Source organism: Patella vulgata, chromosome 4, assembly GCF_932274485.2.
Source record: "Patella vulgata chromosome 4, xgPatVulg1.2, whole genome shotgun sequence".
NCBI lineage: Eukaryota > Metazoa > Mollusca > Gastropoda > Patellidae > Patella > Patella vulgata.
In genome coordinates this window covers 3114228-3136812 of record NC_065882.2, presented here as the reverse complement: position 1 = coordinate 3136812, position 22585 = coordinate 3114228, and the positions used below count along the sequence as shown (strand labels likewise).

Below are 22585 nucleotides of genomic sequence, written 5' to 3'. Positions count from 1 at the left end.
TAAACCACTAGAAACGTCAACGCTCGTATAACCCCTGACGCGACCTTCCACTACAACCGATCAGATCTTCTTATAGTGTAGGTCATCCAAAATAAATAAAACGAAAAATATATAGTCTGTAGACGCCTAAATAGTCGAGACTAATAACTGTAGTTATATATAGTGAGGGACTGGATATATTTGATAATGTATGAAATGAGATGAAATGGGGTTTAAATAGTATGTTGAAACACTCTACGTTTTATAATAATATCTGCCATTATATATATTATGTTTAAAGGAGCTAAATCGCTAATATTTGGGACCTAGAAATTGACACAAATGGGTCGCAACGCATATAATAATGTAATATGAATGTATATAAACTGATTCATATTCAATCGTTTTTACTCTAATTTCAAATCAGTTATGTTCCACCAAATACGCCAGAAGTCTCAGTCGAATGGAAATCTCTAACGTCTGGTTATTCCAGTCTACACCGATAGTAATTATTGCTCATGCTCTCAAGATAATATGCGTCACCGTTTGACATGACTTGTGGAATAGCCTAACCTCATTCTTCTAAATCTTTGTTACAAATGGCGCCGATACGCATATAATGGTACTGATTCGTGTACCAATAGTAAAATGTTTATTTTGTCTTCATTAGCCCAGTCGGAGCAGAACAGTAGGACGTTAAACCCCATTTCATTTCATTTACACACTGATGTTGGCAACCACCAGGACATTCATTAACGCCTGGAAAAACCTAATTTAGCATTTTTTTCAAAGCAACGGTAACGAGCAGTATCAGCTTATTAACCAGACAGCAGTTATGCTTTTGGTCTGTAAGTTCACTCTTCCACTACAATTGTTCGACTTTATTTCAATAGGGAATTTTAGCAGTGGGAATTTAACCGGGGGACCCGGAGAAAACCCACGAGGTCGGACAAGCGATCCTACTCCCCGTCACTTGACTCAATGACAGACCTTGTGACCTAACGCGCACGCGTCAAACAATTCGCGCACCCAACATAGCTAGTGAGAAAGGCTACTGAGGATCCTACAAGTACTTGGCACCATCGGGTTCAGGGGTCAATTTGGGTTGGAATGCTTTGGCGACTTGGGTAACACCATTTTACGGGACTGTTACGAAAGAAATGAAATGGGGTTTAACGTCCTACTGTTCTGCTCCCAAACTGGTATAATGAAAACGGGCATACCCCATACAGTGTGCTATGAGGGAAATTTTGCCCAGGCCTACTCTTATATCGAATTCCAACTACCAAGGGATCTTTTACGTGCACGCCAATATGTACACGGGACCTCAGTTTTTCGTTCCATCCGAATGACTAGACAGCAGTCCTTGGCAGGCCCTCCTTCCTGCATCACTGACAAGGGGAAACCACGCCGGAAAATCTGGATGAACTTTCTCGGCCAATGCAGGGATCGAACACCAGACCTCCAGGCTACCGAGCCGGCGTCTTCCCCCCCCCCCCCCCAGCGTCTTAGCCACGTGATCCCCCTGTTACGAAAGAACAAAAACCAGGAGATATAAATCAACAATTTAATTCAACAAGGGCTATAAGTCGGTAGAAGTCACTGCTGTAACAGGCGAAAATGATCCGGTTACGGACGAATTCAGGGGATCGCTCAGGGATCCATTTCCATCATTTAAATATCTTCTCCGACGTTTCCGACATTCATAGACGTTAATCAACATGGCGGCGATGACGAGGATGGACAAAACACTCATCCAAACAACCGTGTTGATATCAGAGGCAACGGTGTGTTCTGGCTCTTTACCAACTAGCCGGGTTTCTTTTGGCCCTTGTTCTGGTTTTGGATCGAGTGCAACATCTTGTATGTTACTGGAGAAACCTATATCATCAACATATCCATCAAACTGAAGTTGACCTGAAAATATAACCTCACTAATCTCACATCTGCTATATAAACTTACAAACTAAGAAAATATACGAAATGAAATGGGGTTTAACGTCCTACTATATTGCTCAGACTACGCTAATGAAGACGGACAAACGCTATACAGTGTACTATGCCCACAATAAACGCCCACCAGTAATGGAAATGAAATGAGATTTAACGTCCTGCTGTTAGGGGTCTTTAGCAGTATGAGAAAACCTTTTAACCTATCTTAGTTTATTGTTACTACAGGAAAGACTATGATAATTATTGTTGAGGTTTCATGTTTTATCAATTTTTATAAAGATAAGTTAACATAGAATATACTTAATAACACGGAGAGAGACTTGACTAGAATTCTAATTACTATCCTGTCTTCTCGTTTATTCTCATTTTATTTAATTCAACTATTTACCATGTCTCGTCTCGAACGTACTAACCACTCTTATAAAACTAGAGTGCTCGGACATTAAAACATCAACTTATATTTCAGTGAATTTAACTTACAATTCAACTATTTACCATGTCTCGTCTCGAACGTACTAACCACTCTTATAAAACTACAGTGCTCGGACATTAAAACATCAACTTATATTTCAGTGAATTTAACTTACAATTCAACTATTTACCATGTCTCGTCTCGAACGTACTAACTACTCTTATAAAACTAGAGAGAGAGAGAGAAATGGGGTTTAACGTCCACTCGACACAAACTAGGTCATTTCGGGATTAACACATGGTTTAATTTTATTTCATTAATTCTTGCACGTAGGGGTCTTTAGCAGTGGGAGGAAACCGGAGGTCCCGGAGGTTGGACATGCGACGCTACTCCTCGTCACATACAACCGGGGAATCGAAACCACGCCAGCTGACTCAATGACAGACCTTATGTTCACGCGCGCACGCCCTAACCATTCGACCCCCCCCCCCCCAAATATGACCTAAAGGGCGCGCAGCATTTGACCACCCAACGTCCTATTACATTTGGATAGAGATTAGTATATATACTTACTACTGTCATCGTTAAGACGACTATCGTCGTTAAGAAGTTTCAGTTGAACACATTGATATCCACCATTAGTATTAACACATGTTGTACCAGAACACGGATTATTACCGGTACACTCATTTATATCTGTAATATTACATAAATAAACTCATTTATTTATCTATATATATATTTGTGACTGTCGTTAGTCTGTCTGTTCGGGGTTGGCGGCTACACTAGGTCTGCCCCGAGTCTGAAATTTGGGGTATAGGGGTAGCTTGGACCGGGGAGTAACATAGGCCAGGTGGCGTTAGTTTACCACTTCCGGTTTCGAAGTTATGACCCCCGAGCGAAGCCGGGTATCCTGCTAGTATCTACATAAAATACATATACAGTCGATCCCCCCCCCAATACACTCGATCCATTTTGATCGCCTAACTAATTCTAACCATTTCTATTGAAATTTCAACTGTCGAGGTTTTCTTTTAAGGTGCACTCCACAAATACATCAATCTGATTTAAACACAGATCCTATTTCGTTCCGTTTTATTATAGTTCAAAATTTCGTTTTACTTGTCTTTACTACACTAGGATCTGGAAAAGTTGTTATATAACCCGCGTTCTGGATAATGTGAGGGATTAGCCAATGAAACGGTCTGTTACCGCGAGTTTTTGGCGCCAAGAGGACGGAACTGTGGGTAACCCACTAGACACGTCAACAGTGATTGATTAATTAAATGTCTGACGTAATAGGGTCAAAAGTCGATCGTATGACCGCTGACGCGATCTTCCACTACAACCGGCCAGATCTTCATATAGTAGAGGTCAGCGAAAGCATAAAAAAAAAGAAATAAAGATCTGTATCTTAATCAGATTGTTTTGCCGGGAATAATTTATTAATAACATTTTTTTAATTTAAATTAAGATTGTTTTAAAAACAAACCTTCACAACTTTTCTGATTACTAGATAAAGAAAAGCCATTTTTACATGAACATCTAAATGATCCATTATTGTCTTGACAAGAATGTTCACAGCCACCATTGTTTCTACCACATTCATTTATATCTGGTGTTAAAATACAAAATCAAATATGGCAGGATGAACATCAAATGTACGTGAACCACGGTCTTACTAGCAAGGCGGTCAAGGTTCTACCCCAGTAGTTGGCGTTCACTTGTGTTTTTTTCTCAAACTCTTGAAGGCTATCGGGGGGAGAGAGGGGGTAGAGAGAGAGATAACCCTCGTGGTTGGACTGGCGACCTTACCGGGAATCGAAACCACGCCACTTGACTAAAGGACAAACCACTCCAACCCCCTCCTTCTGGAAAAACCCAGAAAACCCGTTGGTGACGCCATCAAGAGAGAAATGGGGGTTTAACGTCCCCTCGACACAAACAAGGTCATTTCAGACTAATATGGTTCAATTTTATTTCATTAATTCGCTTGCGAGTAGGGATCTTTAGTTGACTCACTGACAGACCTTCTGATGCAGCGCGCACGCGCTAACCACTCGGTCATCCATGTTCCCCCCGAAGCCCCCGTGACGCCATCAAAGAATTTATGAAACCATTAAGTACCAAACGTTACCAGCTGTCTAGAGTTCTTTAATGTGAACACCAATGTTTGGCCCCGCCCAGAAGACTTGGCAGGTACGACACTAACATGTAACTGATGACCATATTTATTATTAGCCCCATGGGGCGATATTGGACGTGGTCTGACTTGGGGAAAGCCCTAGAAATTTTGGTTAGATTTGTGAAATATTTACACTGACTATGGATACCATTGTCCCTAGAAAGTTTCAGCCATGTAACTTATGACCTAATTTTAGGCCCCACGGGGGCTACTTTAAGGTGCTGCTGCGGCTATACGCCCCTGCAGTGCCCGATCTGACCAACTGATTTTTACTCGTACGGATACTTGCTGTAGATTTAGGGGATCAAACCTTTTGTAACCGATGACCATATTTTATCATTAACTGTAAGAGTTGTTATATAGTTAGCTACTTTATGGGTTTGAGATGAGTAATTTGACTTACTTCTACAGTTCCTTTGGTTACTTTCTAATTCATATCCTGCATTACAGACACAATAATAACTCATGAACGTGTTTACACACTGATGTTGGCAACCACCAGGACATTCATTGACGTCTGAAAACAGTTAGAAAACCTAATGAAAATGAAATGGTGTTTAACATCCTAATGTTCTGCTCCAACTGGACTAATGAAGACGGGCATACGCCATACAGTGTGCTATGAGGGAAATTTTGCCCGGACAGAGGTGCTACGGTCTACTCTTATATGGAATACCAACTGGCAAGGGATGTTTTACGTGCACGCCAATGTGTACACGGGGCCTCGGATTTTCGTCCCATCCGAACGACTAGACAGCTGTCTTTGTCAGGCCCTCCGTTCTGCATCACTAACAAGGGGAAACCACTCCGGAAAATCTGGATGTACTTTCTCGGCCAATGCAGGGATGAACACCCGACCTCCAGGATAGCGAGCCAGCGTCTTACCCACGTGATCCCCTAGGTCGACAAGTAGTTAATAAGTATAGCTTTAAATGACTCAGTTGTATATTGATCTGTAGGCCCCATTTTAGTTTGATTCAGTAATAGACTCCGACAAACAAATCGTGCGAGGAGTATTCCCCCCCCCCCCCCCCTGATTAAAGTTCTCAAACATTACGACGTATGGACACAGTTAAAACTGTTAAAGATAAATAATGGGAGATTCGGTAACGAGTTGGCAGTTCTCTCTATAATAGTTAAAAACTAGATAATGTTAAGGCAATTTGCTGAAAATTTCATTCGAATTGATCCACTATAAACCGAGAACTAAGCGACTGAAATTTCACCCCTAGCCTCGGTCATCATTACTAAAGTCAGTACAATAACAGCATAGTCTCGATTATCCATTTAATCGTTAAATCGAAAAGGAAAGTTATGCAGTAAATCGGCTCACAATCCACTAAAGATCGCAGGCCAGCGCTACCATCTAGAGTTGATTATCCTGGATAGGTTAATTAATGTCTAATTAATAATTTAGAAAACATTTCAGGCCAAAAGAGAGAGAAATGAGGTTTAACGTCCACTCGACACAAACTAGGTCATTTCGGGACTAACATATGGTTTAATTTTATTTCAATAATTCGCTTGCGCGTAGGGTTCTTTAGCAGTGGGAGGAAACCGGAGGACCCGGAGAAAACCCACGAGGTTGGACAGGCGACCCTACTCCTTGTCACGTACAACTGGGGATTCGAAACCACGCCAGTCGACTCAATGACAGGTTTAATGATTCAGCGCGCACACGCTAACCATACAGCCATCCAACCCCAAAGGCCAAAAGAAAGACCTGCAATAGATAGATTTAGCTCTTGCATAATGTATGTTGAAGTATATCTCCTAAATATTTTGAGGGCATAGTTAATTAAAGTAAACAATGTTAGATTTTCACCCGATTAGATTTTATTACATACTTCGAGAAGGTATTTGTTGAGTAATAAAACCAAGTAGTTTATCGAGGGCTGGCCGTCCTTACCGCACGGTACAAATATTATCACCACTAGAAGCAATACAAATTCCAGAACAAGCTAGAACTCATACCAAAATGGCCGCTTTATACAAATGAGTATTTAGGGGAAAACTAACTCGAACCCTAAACCTTTTAAGAGAAGTAAAAATTAAATTAGACCCAAGTTCAGTCTTTTAAAAAGGGTTAGGGTTCGGGTTAGTTATCCCCAAAATTCTCATTTATATAAAGCGGCCATTTTGGACTCCGGAAGCACCCGAACCTCGATAAACTACTAGAAGGTTTTATTACTCAACAAATACCTTCTCGAAGTATGTAATAAAATCTAATCGGGTGAGATTTTGAAGCGTAAATATACCTCTTGCTCCTGGTCCTGCTGGTCCTGTAGCACCAGGCGGTCCTTGGGGCCCTGTAGCCCCGGTCATACCAGCAAAACCAGCTTGTCCAGATATTACTATAGGGGGTGGTCGCGTGGTGGTCGTTGTTGTTGTGGTTGTGGTCGTTGTGGTTGTTGCTGGCACATCTTTAATAAGGAGAAGATTCCAAACATTTCAAGAGAGAGAGAAATGGGGTTTAACGTCCACTCAACACAAACTAGGTCATTTCGGGACTAACATATGGTTTAATTTCACTTCAATAATTCGCTTGCGCGTAGGGGTCTTTAGCAGTGGGAGGAAACCGGAGGACCCGGAGAAAACCAACGAGGTTGGACATGCGACCAAGAGATAATTGAATATTTCAAAGCGTGTTTCCACGGAACTCGTGTTCAAATGCTGGGTATAGATAATCATGCACCATTCAATTGAAACACTGTCTGAACTGCAGTAAATTTTAAACAGAATTCTTCGATTATGAACAAACTAATTAACTTTGGTTGTTTATAAACTTACCTGTGTGTTTGAAATCCATTGTACAATTAAAGATACATTATGTAAGATTTAGATAAAGAGCTAGCCATTCTTGTTATAATAGTTCGAAAATAGATAATGTAAAATGAATAATTTGAAAATTTCATTCAAATTACTCTATTGCGAGCGAAAATAATAGCCATTGAAGGTTTGACAAGACGTGTGCAATAATTTCAACCACCGTACTGGTTGTTCGAAGCTAAGTCTCGATCCTCCATTTTTAGCTTAAATCAAAATATGGCTGAACTGTTCCAATCTATTTAATATCGGAGAAATCTGATGCCATCGAGAGTTGATTATGGCCTGGATAAGTTAATTAATGTCTAATTAATAATTAAGAAAACATTTCAGGCCTAAAGAAAGACCTGCATGCCAACGAATAAAAAAGTTCTCGTGAAAAACTTTTAACGTAATTACTTGTAATTTTGACTGAGTTCAAGACAACCCGACGTTTCCCCAACCCCGACTATTTGTAGTCAAGGTATATTTTCATTTCCACTACCAACATTTACAGGTGTCTCCCGAATAGTGCATTCATGATTCATAAACACACGTCGCAATATGTGAACACCCCCTAATAAGATTTGGTTTTAGAAAGGCCCATGCCATGACAATCTGATTAAAACACAGATCCTATTTCGTTTCTTTTTTTATAGTTCAAAATTTCGTTTTACTTGTCTTTACTACACTAAGATCTGGAAGAGTTGTTATATAATCGTTATTGATGATGTGAGGGATTGGCCAATGAAATGGTCTGTTACGGCGAGTTTTTGGCCTAACCAATCTGAACTCAATTCACTTACACCAAAAGCCTAAGCCTAACCAAACTGAAATCACTTCAATTAAATCAAAGGCCTAAGCCACACCAACCTGAACCCACTTCAATTATTGCCGCTAGTGACATCTCGTGGAAATAATTTCTCTGAACAATTGCGATGACGTCGTTATTATTTGGTAGATTACGTAGAGTGTCAGAAAACATGAGACTACCGTTGATGTTAACCTCATGTGTTATGGTTCCAGTATCTTGTTCAAACGTTACTCCAAATAAATCATCTACCATTAATGGTACCGTGTCACTTATTCTGATCTGCAAGAAAAAAGAATGGTCAACATTCTTTCCTGACTATGATGGAAGACGTAGGCCATCTCGAGGCATGGTTTCCTAGTAACTAGACTCATACATTCTCGTTGACACGGGAGCCACGGTGGCTAAGTAGGTAAGTTGGTGGCTCGCTAGCCTGGCGGTCGCGTGTTCGATCCCTGCGCATTGGCCGAGAAAATTCATCGGGATTTTCCGACGTGGTTTCCCCTTGTCAGCGGTGCAGGACGGACGGTCTGACAAGGACAGCTGTATTGTCGTTCGGATGGGACGAAAAACCGATATGACATAACAGTAGGCCATAGTTCCCCTGCCCGGGCAAAAGTTCCCTCATAGCACTTTATGGCGTATACCCGTCTTCATTAGCCCAGTCGGAGCAGAACAGTAAGACGTTAAACCCCATTTCATTTCATTTCTCGTCGACACAGAACCAAGCCTTGTAGCTTTGGAAACCACCATGGACGGTCTGGAAAGTAATTTGAACAATACAACATTGTTTAAAAATTCACTTCGGTTGTTAAATTTCGGGTTCACACTTCCGAATATTTGGAAGAGATAGTCGAGATAAATATAATTGTTATCTGAAGGAGGTAATAAGACGAGGTAATCATTTAACCACATCGACATAGATAGACGTTAGTTTAAATAACAAAAGGAAGTTAACTGATCAACTTTCTACCTCGAGATATGCAAAATCATTACGTTTGCCGAGGTCGAGATAAACGGATTCCACTGTATGTTTTACAATGTATTGTCTTCCGGTAGGATATGCAATAATACCCCGTCTTACGAAGGAGATGGGGAGGGGGGGGGGCTATATACTTAACTAACGCTGTCTGTCTACAGTTAGCTCTGCTTAAGAACAGACACGAAGCTTGTAAGACATTTTAAGTCCTAAATCGCCAATTTTAGTCGAAACCACTAAGCATACTTAGTGTGTATTGAGAAGTATTTATTCCGCTTCAAAATAATGGAATGGAATTGAATAGGTTTATTTAGTCTGCGCGTAGGCTTGATGCGAAACAAAGAATCGCATCACAAAACTATATACTAATTTTAGGATATGGCGGCCATTTAGGACAGAGATCTATTCTCGAAGTATGAAGTAGATGGATCTCTATGTGCAGAATGGGGTTGCTAGTGCCACGCCCAATTTCTGAACAAGCACTTGTTTTTCCGTTAGTGTTAAATGATAAGGCCAACTGAATTTTTCGTCATACGACACGAGATGTTAACAATTTCTGAACAAGCACTTTTTTTTCGGTTAGTGTTAAATGATAACGCCGTCTCAATTTTTCGTCATACGACACGAGATGTAACAGGGCTAGCACTAATCCTAACCATAACCCTGGACCCAATGCTTACCCTCACCCTAACCTACAATCTCGCCAACAATTACGTGTCCTGACCTTTTTTACATCTCAACGACTATGACAAAAATTGGGCTGGTCTTAAATAGATTTAGCCTTTGTTTTTCCTTTCATTTGCGAATGTCGGCCAAACAGCAGAAGTCTTACCGAGTGAACACCCAGTACTTTAGGTAATCTGGCAGCAGTCTGATAGTGTAGACGGTACTCCATGTCGGCCACTCTCTTCCATATGCAAAACCTGGCGTAGTGATCTCTGTTGGTGGAAGGATCTGGACGAATGTACATGGAGAAACCTATAAGTCTGCTTCTAAATGGTATTTTATGATTGGTATCTATAAAAACTCTGTTAGCGTCTGTGAAGGTAAACGCTCTGTTTACTAAAGTACTTCCGAGTAGCATTTCTGCTGCTCTTGTTAAAGAAACAACTGAAAATACATCAACCAGAAAAGATTTTCTAGATTTAAATTGCAGAAGGTTATTATATCATACTGGAATGGGGTTTAAAGGAGCTAAATCGCTAACATTTCAGACCTAGAAATTGACACAATTGGATCGCAACGCATATAATACTGTAATATGAATGTATATAAACTGATTTACATTCAATGGTTTCCGTTTTACTCTAATTTCAAATCAGTTATGTTCGGCGAAATATGCCAGCAGCTTCAATCGGATGCAAATTTCTAGCGTCTGGTTATTCCAGTCTGCATAAGAATATGGCGACGCCGTTTGATCTGACACAATGTGTCTAGCCTCGTTCCTCGAGTCTCTTGTTACAACTGGGGCTGAAACGCATTATGGTACACGATTCGTGTACCAATGGTAAAATGTTTATTTTGTCTTAAATATTTGATATCAGAAACCCATCATTTTCCGGTAAGATCACAGCATCAATGTTGATTTAAATTGATAAATAATTCGTGTTTTCAATGTTGAAGATTTTGGATGATACTGAGATAGAGACTTAGCTCCTTTAACATCACCTCGGTCAATTTGAGATTAACCATTAATGGTTAATATTTGTTACTATGGTAACGTAACCAATATACAAGGGGGTGGGGCGCTATTGTGACCGGACCGGACAGTTTACCGTCCACTCGACACAAACTAGAGGTCATTTCGGGACTAACTTGGTTCAATTCTATTTTAATAATAATTGGCTTGTGCGTAGGGGTCTTTAGCAGTGGGAGGAAACCGGGGGACCTGGAGAAACATGCGATCCTATTCCTTGTCACGTACAAGCGGTTAATCGAAACCACACCAATTGACTCAATGACAGACATTATGGCTAAACCACTAGACCCCCCCCCCTCCATGCCAGGTAGTATGTTATGAGAGAAAATTTGCCTGGAGCAACACACTATGGCCTAAACTTTTTTTTTCTATTTCAAACTGTCAGAGGGTCTTTAACGATGGCAACGGAACACACACAACCTTGGTTAGACGTTTTCCCTTGGCAGCTCCCACGTCCTGTGTTATTGGCGTTCTCGGACAGCACCGTGGTCGAGATAAGTGGCATACTCACAGTGCCACCGTTTATCCCAAAGTGCATTGTGTACAGGGACGAACCCAGGGTTATCGTACTATCCTGAACAAGACATTTCCTGCCAATTATAAGGCTCCCGGCGCACGCCCATCCCCCATTTTTTGCGATGGCATATATTCTCTCGGAAACGGAATTAACAGTCCGTTTAGGTTGGAAATCGTAATTTACTACAAAACGTGTCGGTTGGTGACTTGGTCGATTGCCTATCAGTCCGCTCACCGAGGGCCGGGCAGCACGCGCCTCCTTTCTGAAAATCCTCGATCCGCCCCCGATCAAGACTACAGAAAAATCTGAACTAACAGTTTGCCATTGCTGATTTTCAAAAGGGCATTACAATGGCTTACTGTACTTTCTTATTTTATATACTTACATATTAGTGTATAGAGCAATGGCAAGAGTGTAAAATAGTCCATTGTGGTCACCGTCTAGTATCTTTCTGGTCAGTGTTTATATATGTAGATTACCGGATATATATATCTGAATTAAATTTAAAAAACAAAATGGTAAAGGAGCTAAATCGCTAATATTTGGACCTTGAAATGGACATAAAATGTATAAACTGATTTACATTCAATTTTTTCCATTTTTATTCTAATTCCATCAGTTATGTTCGGCGAAATAAGCCAGAAGAGTCAATCGAATGACAATCTCTAGCGTCTAGTTATTCCAGTCTACACCGATAGTATGTTTTTGCGCATGCTGTCTCCAGATAAGAATATGACGTCAACGTTTGACACAACTCGTGGAATATGTCTAACCTCGTTCTTCGCGTCCCTTGTTACAAATGGCGCTGGGACGCATTATGGTACACAATTCGTGTACCAATGGTAAAATATTTCATTTGTCTTAAATATTGGATATCAGAAGCCCATCTTTTTCCCGGTAAGATCACAACATCAATGTTGATTTAAATGACAAATAAGTCATGTTTTCAATGTCGAAGATTCTGGATGATATTGAGTTAGAGACTTGGCTACTTTAAGGCATACAAATGAACACCAGTAATACACTAATCCTATTTTGAATTTAGTTTCAGAGATATAAGGACACAAAACAATATATTTCCCGGGAATTAAAATTCCAAATGGGATTAGTAATACACATCTAAAAACATCCATAACTTGAACTGAACTGTTTTGGTTTGGAAGAGCATGTGAATATACCATATAGTCTGGAAGTTTTTATTATTTATGATACTGGCGGGTCAGGGAAAGGTTAGAAATGCCCTGGGATTTTTTTTTTTTTTTTTTTTTTGGGGGGGGGGGGGGGGCTTGTCCATGGTGGCCGTCGACCAACATAACATCAAAACGGAAGGAGGTCCAAATGTTCGAACTAATATTATTCAATATGAACACAGATAGTGAGATACATAACGTTTGATACAGAAATGAAATGAAATGGGGTTTAACGTCCCACTGTTCTGCTCCGGCTGTTCTAATGAAGACAGGCATACGCCATACAGTGTATGAGTGAAATTTTACGTGCACGCCAATGTATACACGGGACCTCGGTTTTTCGTACCATCCGAACTACTAGGCAGCTGTGCTTGTCGGGCTCTCCTTTCCTGCACCACAGTCAAGGGGGACACCACGTCGGAATATCCCGATGAACTTTCTCGGCCAATGCCGTTTGATATGATAGAGAGGACAGCAGTTCCTCGGAGACCATACTCCTCGCAGTGTTTCGTTAGATTATACCTAATCCCACTCAAACACTGCTGTAACGAAATCAAATTTCTGTTCCAAATTATGACTGGTCAATAGCCCGATTAACAACCAATACCTAACTGCGTAACAATATCATTCAGGTTTAAACAGAGTTCAAGATGTTTACATCACGTTATGTCATGACTCGCGAAATTTATTATGTCCAATTAATCAGTGCATAGCACTAGCAGAAAAACTAATTGCCATCAAACGGCTACAATGTAAACAATACTGCTTAGAGACGACCAATACTTTCGCCGTTTTTAATACCTTAAATTGTTAAATCACTGTCCAAAGTTTTAGGGAAGACCACAGATTAAACGAAGGGCTGTCATGTTGCTGTACTTCGGAGAGATTTGATTGAACGGGAAGAATAGACACGCCCCTCAAAAGCTCAAGTATCAGAAGTCAATCCAGCAATGGCCAGAGAGACTTCTCGGGCCATTGCTTCAGGAATATGCTCGGAGACCAGCTTTTCTTAAATGTGTTGCTTTCGACAACTGTTACCCCATTGTCCAATCGCCGCCTACGTTTTCTTGTGTGCTGTTGGTTGATCTGACCACTTTTTTCATTCATCTTTTCATTTCTGTTTTTCTTCTCTTTTATGCGGGTTAGGGTTAGGGTTAGGGTTTAACCCCTCCCTTACTCATCCTCACACACCTCCAGCATCACACCATTTATTCAAAGATTTTCCATTTCTGATATCATCTTTGTGAAAAAAGATCCGCCTAAAAAGTAGTCAGATCAGCCAACTGCCTTTTCTTGTTAACAGTTCGTGTGTTCCCGCAACCAATCGTTCATGGAAGCAACTTGAAAAAAGGGGGTTTTCTAACGTAATTTGAGGCGTTTTTATCGACCACAGATTAGCCAAAGTGATTTGCATTCAATCAAATTTTCATCTTTAACGTCCATCTAATTCAAATTGGTTACCCTAATCAACGAATTTATCGACACCGATTTCCGAAGCGATTACACCAAATCGCCAAATCACTTCGGGGTGCAATTTGACGATTTGATCGGGTGATCACGTCTTTTTTTCAACTGTGTCCAGCCACAACACTTGTTTACAGCTAATCGGAGCAATTATAATAACGAACTCGCCAAAGTACTTTGAAATCGACTAGACTGTCACATGACATCTCCACTAAATTCAAATCGATTTGGCAAGTCGATAAAAAAGCCTATAAATTGTTTCTGGTTGGTCGACCTGACGAAACCCCTCAAAACAAAATTACGTGCTCTGGGGTACAGAAAGATGAGTTAATACATAATCGTAATTTTGAATTTAGCTTACGTGAAGTTCGTCGTCTTGTAATTAATCCATCAAAATCTGAATCAATTTCAAATACAACAAACACTTCCACTGAACACGAAGACGGTTAAATGTGTTGTGACGTACATGCGTGTAAAACACGTGCATCCGATCGAAACAACTCGTTCACTTCCGTCTGTCCAAAAAATTGTAAAATCCAAACCGTGTAAAATAGGTGGATATTGTGCGCTTTGTCGCGACGCCTGTATTTCAGGGTCGGGATAAGCATGCATTTGGTCCCTGGCAGAAAATGCCACTGGGCCCCTCCAATTTAACCAGGCATCGGGTGTTTTCGCCAATCTTTAATTTTATGTCAACTATACAATTGTTAGTAGGCCTATAAATACATACCAAACTTCGGCTGCCCGTTTGTCTAGGATATAACCCGAGGTGGAAGTGGAGGTAAAACTCTAGAAACGAACGAACGGCTGCTTGTCTACAGTTAGCTCCGCTTGACAACAGACACTAAGCTAGTTGAGCGACATTTAAAGTCCCAAATCGACGATTTTAGTGGAAAACACTAGGTATACTTAAAGAAATTCGAGATTCGAGAAGTTTTTATTCTGCTTTCATTGAATAAAATTAAAAAAGTTTATTTAGTCTTTCTGTATTATGTGAAATGTGAAATGGAGTAGAAACGCCTTACAAAACAGTATATTAATTTTTAGATATGGTGTAGCACCATGAGTCTTTCTGTCTGACGTGGAGAGCGTCTATGGGAAACCGGTCGCCACATCCTACGTAGAACCCATGCATCTTTATCTTACTACATATTTCTGTAGCCTTGTGATCGTCTAGAATTTGTCTCTAGCTGTCTTTACTTCTGCTTCACGTTGTGTATTTACTTCTTCCAGTTTCTTAAGACGTTTGTCTTACCAGGAATAATAATGCGTAGTTCGCTTCTACATTTATATAGCATATAACTGAATACAGGTATACAAGCATAATAGATAACAATACTAGTTAAAACCATTTCTCTACCCTAGCCAGCCTCGCGGCTGTCTAGGAACTCAGATGTAAGCCCTCTGGAACCCAATAGAAGTCTGACTTACAGGGTTCCCCGGTTTCTTTTAAAGCTAAGTGAATATCATGCACAATAACGCGTGATCATGGCCCTGAACTTGTGTAATTAACAAAATGATTGGTTACTTTAAACCAAATGATGCAATTAGAATAATTCCACTCACGTGTAATTCGGTGGTAAATGAGTGACATATGTTATCGATAAATCGCTCTTTTTTATGTGTCAACTATCAATTACAGACTAAGTTGATTTAAGTATTTTAAGTACATATCACATATTATGCGAATATGTTATTTCTCGAGCAAAAATTCTACTAAAAGTATTACATAGGGCGGTCATTCGGGACAGAGATTAATTCTCGAAATATGAAGTAGTGTGCTGCGTGCAGAATGATATAAATATACGATGTACCATTTACTTGACAATTATGACGATTTTCATCAGGCCCCTTAATCCAGTTATTACAAACATTTTGCTAGGAACTCCAGGATAATTGTGTTCCTGGTGTTATAGGCTTACCAAAAATGTATCGTTTGTTTAGCCTCGAGGACCTTGTAGCGAAATTGTGTTTCTAAGTGTCGGGATCAGATGGTGGTTTCTGGATTTCTAATTATTCCAAATTCGGGGGGAACATTTTCTTTGTAGGTGGGTGCATTGGGAGTTTGCAACATAATCCATTCTCTTTGATTAAAGATTATGGGAGATAAGATAAAGAGATGGCAGTTCTCGCTATAATAGTTAAAAACTAGATAGTGTAAAGGTAATTTGCCGAGAAAGAGATAGAGATGTGGTTTAACGTCCACTCGACACAAATTAGGTCATTTCGGGACTAACAAATGGTTTAATTTTATTTCAATAATTCGCTTGTACGTAGGGGTCTTTAGCAGTGGGAGGAACCGGAGTACCATACTTCTTGTTACGTACAACCGGGGATTCGAAACCACGCCAGTTGACTCAATGACAGGCCTTATGATACAGTGCGCACGTGCTAACCATTCGACCATCACCCCCCCCCCCCCAAAAAAAAAACAAAAACAAAGTGCTCTGTTGAATAGACCTACATCCGATTCGAAATTATTAGTGTCAGATTTCTGTCCTTTTCTCCAGCAAGGTTGTTTCCTAGGATCAGGCATGTTCCTGAAGCAACGATTGCGAGTTTTACAAAACCTTGATATGATGTACCTAGTTAAAGTGTGATCAAGCCATCAATTGAAGATGAGGATCAGGGGCTGAGGGCACACAATTTATTTTATATTACTCCAAACAGATTTAATAGAACAATTCTATACAAAATAAAAATTTCGCCTCACAAAAAAGGGCGTGGATTTGGGAATTTGTTGAACAAAAAAGAAATGAAATGAAATAGGGTTTAACGTCCTACTGTTCTGCTCCTACTTGGCTACTGAAGACAGGCATACGCCATACAGTGTGCTATGAGGGAAATATTCCCGGACAGCGGCACCACAGCCTTCTCTTATATCGAATTCGAACTCCCATGTGTACATGGGACCTCATTTTTTTGTCCCATCCGAAAGACTATACCTTGTCCTTTGTCAGGCCCTCAGTCCTGAACGAACAAAAAAGAAGATGAAGGTGTGTAATCTCAATCCAAATTTTATTCAATTTCATCTTACAAAAGATTTGATATTAAATGAGAAAAAAGGCAGATCAATTATGAAAATGATAAGCAGATAAATTTTAATGATTGATGTAGGAATATAACAAAATGAAACTCAGGTCAAAACATAGCACCTTTAAGTACAATATATTAGCACCTGAACACAGGTAAATGATTATTTTGATTCAAGCATTGATAACACCAATAAATAATGTTTGATTTTTTTGCTCCTTTTTGTCTTGGTTTAAATATCATAAATTAACTAAGCATTCAGTAGCATAAACTCAGGTGTGTGGAGAGGGGGGGGGGGGGGTGATTCAATTGATCACAAACTAAGCATTCAGTGTAGCAGTACCTGCTTCATGAGCTTCAGTCATTCGAATCTGAGTCCCCACCCCACCCAATTCTAGGCTAGGCAACTGTAAAGATTGTACCTATATTATGTTTCTCAAAATAAAAATATAAAAACATGTATTAACTTTTAACATAAAATTTGTTTCATGTGAAACATAATCTTTGGCTCGGATTGTAAATTATTGACCAGCGACTTATTCACGAAACCTTCTGCTAGAATATTTGAAGGATTCAGCCTTTCTATTGGCTGCTAGGTGTAATCTTATTTCAAATTTCAGCCAATAAAAAAGCTGCATACTTTTTGTATAAGGTCTCATAATTGATTTATATACATAACAAAATCTATGATTCAAATTTTGATTCACTCAGAATCGATAGTTAATTCATCGGCTCGGAAAGGTGTAGGGATATTTTGATTTGTCAATTATCTCGTATTTTTATGATATATAAATATTTAACTACTTGGCTATTAAGACATATATATATATTAATATTTGTAAAAATGTATATTTCAAATATTTGTAAAGATCTATTGGATAAATAAATAATGCTAATTAGTAAACTTAGCTTGGAATGTCAGCTAATTAATTATATAATTATCTTTCAATTAATATACGCATATTTATATAATGCTAAATTATAATATCACACAAAATACTGAGAAATAAATAATTAGATATCAATATTGTTAAAGATACATTAGTTACGAGTTTAATAAAGAGTTGGCCATTCTTGATATAATAATTCAAAAAAGAAAATATTGAAAATTTCAGTCAAGTTACTTTATTCTGAAAGGAGTAGTTACTGTTGGAAGTTTGGACTAGAAACAGGCATCAGCTGTCTCCGCATCGTCTCCGAGAATTGCCAATCTCCGCCCGCCCACATACTCTCGATTAATTATCAAGTAACATTCTCAATGGCTACGGTACCCTCGATTGGCAGGCCTTTCATTGGCACTCTTTGGTAGTGACGTCAGTGACTAACGGTAAACATTAGCTCGATCAACCATTTATTGATTTAATTATTAAATAAAATTAAATTGTAAATAAAGGTCTAATTAATAATTTTTATACTATCTGAAGCCTAAAGAAAGACTTGCAAGATTTAGCTCTTAACTAATGTATCATTACTAGAAGCCACAGATAAATACACCTTTAGAGGTATTTAGTAAAAGATAAATATTTAAAAATAAAACAAATAATACACAGGTAGAGGAATAAACTAGAGTATAATTTATTGACAATTTGATGTTGATCTAGAGTTAAAAATCTGGATGTTCATCAGCAGTTTAATACCTTGATTTTCATCAGCAGTTAAAATACCTTGATTTCCATCAGCAGTTTAATAATTTGATTTTTATCAGCAGTTAAAATACCTTGATTTCCATCAGCAGTTTAATAATTTGATTTTTATCAGCAGTTAAAATGCCTTGACGGTCATAAATACTTTGAAATACCTAAAGTTATAATAAACTAAAATACCTGTTAATACCAAGGTGTGGTTTAAAGGTTGATAGAGAGATATTAAGTACTATAATGATATTGCACGAGGCCAGAAGCCTGAGTGTTGTATCAGTATATTAGGCAATATCTTGCTTGAGGCCTTTAACTTAAAATATAGATACACAATTCCAAATATGTGCATATCTATGACATCATGACACGTCAACATAAAGAAATACTATAATATTGAGTCCAGAACAAAATTTAATATAATCCATAAATCAAATCCTCCAAAAACCTTTAACTAAGTGTAAAATGGGTAGAGCAGTGTTTTCGTTTGAGGTTTTGATTTTTTACGTAAAGAAGGGCATTTGTCAGAAATCTTATCTTAAATTATCTTCTATCAAAATTATTTAAAGTATTTTATTTATGTTTATATAAAGCTATTAAATTTAAATACTCTTGTACCCTGATATGACGGTATGGAGGGAATTTCAAATAATATCACAGCAAAACACAACAGAGTTATCTCCCATCTACGTCTTGACTCGTAAAATATTATCACAACAAAACAAAACAAGAGTTATCTCTCTATCTAAAATAATATCACAGCAGAACGAAAAAAGATGAAACAAAACAAACATTTATAAACTATCAAACAGAAAACATCAGTCAATTCCTGTCCTATTGTATCATTAAAATATGCACCTGAAGCCACTGAAACCCAACGACACTAAAAATATTGCTCCTTACATGATACAGCAATTGAGTTAATTCTACAAGACAAGTGGATTATTTCCAGACTTGACTTTTAAATCTCCAAGTAATTTTGTACACAGATGATCTCTAAAATTAATAAACCTCAGATGATCTCTTTATTATTAACCTATCTCTGAATTCAAAATAACTGAGTAAAAAATCAGATGATATATGTATCATTTAACCCTTCAGTCATATCAAAACGTTTTATTTAGCTTGAGGGTAACCGAAATTTTAAACTCCTTCAAAAAATACTTATAACATCATTGGTTGATGGAAATCCGCCGAAAAGAAGAGAATATTGGCTCTTTATTTTATTTTAATCGGTTATTGTATAACTATAAAATGGTAGTTTAATTTAGTTAATTGAGCAAAATAGATTTGATAGTTGAGTAGCCTACAGAAATAGAGAGGTTCACTAAAAAAAAAAAGCATGAAAAAAAAATCAGTTTGCTCATTCCCTTTTTCAAATGTCAACACCTAAACCTCTCTCGAAAAAAATATGGCTAATCGAAAATCATTAACAAAAAAAACTAAACAAATATTGCATCAATTGCAACTATAAATAGAAGAAAACATATAAAAAAAGTAATTCCCTCATGAAACTTGAACTTACAAGAAGCACGGACAAGGACAAATGAATTTTATAATAGTAGCTGTACTCGGTGTACTGTATTAAAAATATAAACATCTTTTCTATGAATATATTAAAACTACACATACTACTAAGTAGCAGAAATATAACACTAAGACAGGCGTAAAAACCAATAAACAAAGCCGTACTTTGCTGGACCGGGCAACTCACCACATTATACGTCCAGCATCATGTACATCATGGTTTCCATGACAATAAATTTTAAAATAAGTGAGCTTGGTACAGGTTCTCTCATGGGTGCTTTTTACTAGAACAAACAATACTGATACCTATTTTTCAATCTGTATCATAACAATTATATTATACGTATCACATCTACTAGTATTGAGACCTATTTTTCTACCAATATCATATAATATCATAAATATCACATCTATATCTGATATCTAATTTTCTATCAATATCATATCATAATTATATTATATCCAATCTGATTAAAACACAGATCTTATTTCGTTTTGCTAGGATCTGAAAGAGCTGTTATATAACCCACATTCTGGATGATGTGAGAGAATAGCCAATGAAACGGTCTGTTACGGCGAGTTTTTGGCGTGAGGTGCAAGGAACTGTGGGTAATCCACTAAAAACATTAACACTGATTGGTTAAACAAATGTCTGATGTCATAGGGCGAAAAGCCACTCGTATGACCTCTGATGCGACCTTCCACTACAATCAGTCAGATTTTCATGTAGTAGAGGCCATCGAAAGTATAAAAAAAATGAGTCGAAATATAGAACTGTGTTTTAAACTGATTGATGTTATACCTATCTTCTATAAACAATAACAAACAAACTATAAAATATATCTATAATATATTGGTTTAAAGGACAACTTCATCGTCTACAGATTTTACATGTGATGTGATAGAATGAACAAAGGTTCCCAGGAAATGAAACATATACCCACAAACAGATAAGTCATCTGAGCAGTTATTAGCTCAACAAGTCGTAACAATTTCAGATAGAACAAATCATAATTAAAGCTTCTTTGGTGCTAACAAGATTTCCTACAAGATTTCCTAACAAAGGGATCCTATTTGGAATCTATCAACCCGTTCTATCATATAAATGTAAAATCAGTGAATGATAAAGTAGTCCTTTAAGTGCCAAATTACAAGAAAAAATTCTATGGATAACAACGTGGCTTGAAAAAGACAATATAACCATCATCAAAACAAAAGGGAGAGGGGTTTAATATAGGCTATGCCTGTTCCCCAATCCCTATTCACATACAAATCTGAATAAAAAATATTGCTTATAAAAAAAAAAGAAGAAAACTAGTATGGAAGTTTTATATCCACTAAATCATGTCTTTTAACATAATATATATCTAATTTTTTATTAGCTACTAAATGATTATTTACGTGGTGTTAATTGACCCGGTTGAAATGTACCCGACATATGAACGAACGAGGTATTCAGACCCCCTCCAGCACTACCAAAAGAACAATCGCTAAGCTGTGAACAGGTATCGGGTGATCGACTACCATCATGGTGAGAGTTGACGTTATAATCACGGACAGGACTGATATGTTTTAACGACGGATCTAGAAATGAACCTGAGGCTAACATGGATTGAGCTTGCGTCTGTGAACGGGTTATAATCTCGTTAATCTCTTCAATACGACTCCGCTCTCTCCTGAAATAATAAAAATTTTACAAATTATATACCACAAAATTCAGAGAGAGAGAGAGAGGTGATCTTGGGAGCAGAAAGTTTCAGACGGTTTTGAAAATGAGCCATAAAAGATCACTTTTCTCTAAGTCTAAAGTGTTTAAAAATTACTACGCAGAAATCATAATTAGCATGCTAACACAATGTATAAAGTGATATTATAACCATAGAGATATCACTGCTCACTGATCTTCAATCCCTAGTTAGTTTAGTTCTAATTATGAGAGAGAGAGAGAGAGAGAAATGGGGTTTAAGGTCCACTCGACACAAACTAGGTCATTTCAGGACTAACACATGGTTCAATTTTATTTCAATATTTCGCTTGCGCTTAGGGGTCTTTAGCAGTGGGAGGAAACCGGAGAAAACCCATGAGGTTGGACAGGCGACCCTAATCCTTGACAAGTACAACCGGGGAATCAAAACCACACCAGTTGACTCAATGACGCTAACCATTCGGCCATCCAACCCCCCCCGAAATTCATAGCATTAGACCTGGAAGCCATGCACTATGGTGTGAGAGAAATGGGAGAGAAATGGGGTTTACCAACCACTCAACGCAAACTAGTTAATTTCGGGACCAACTTATTGTATGTCGTGAATAATAAAGGAGGTTTGGGGGGTGAGGGGAGAGGAGGGATAAAAAGTAGCTGTTTTTTTGCAAGAATTGGTCATTTTTAGGGCAAAA

At 38.3% G+C, this 22585-nt stretch overlaps 1 protein-coding gene across 2 annotated transcripts; it reads right to left on the bottom strand.

Moving 5' to 3' along the window:
- Nucleotides 1-1532: 1532 nt before the first annotated feature.
- On the bottom strand, nt 1533-14491 carry LOC126819709 (uncharacterized). Of its 2 annotated transcripts, none has more exons than XM_050547911.1 (9): nt 14356-14491; nt 11726-11832; nt 9957-10234; nt 8208-8427; nt 6788-6952; nt 4933-5046; nt 3837-3959; nt 2918-3040; nt 1533-1896 (listed from the first exon to the last, which is right to left on the bottom strand). In XM_050547911.1, the coding sequence occupies exons 2-9, from the start codon at nt 11766-11768 to the stop codon at nt 1562-1564; spliced, it is 1401 nt and encodes a 466-aa protein (XP_050403868.1). In that variant the 5' UTR covers nt 11769-11832; nt 14356-14491; the 3' UTR covers nt 1533-1561. The 2 variants fall into 2 exon arrangements, with proteins under 2 accessions (XP_050403868.1, XP_050403869.1); XM_050547912.2 differs by having other exon boundaries at nt 11726-11826; nt 14356-14474.
- Between the last annotated feature and the right edge of the window lie 8094 nt (nt 14492-22585).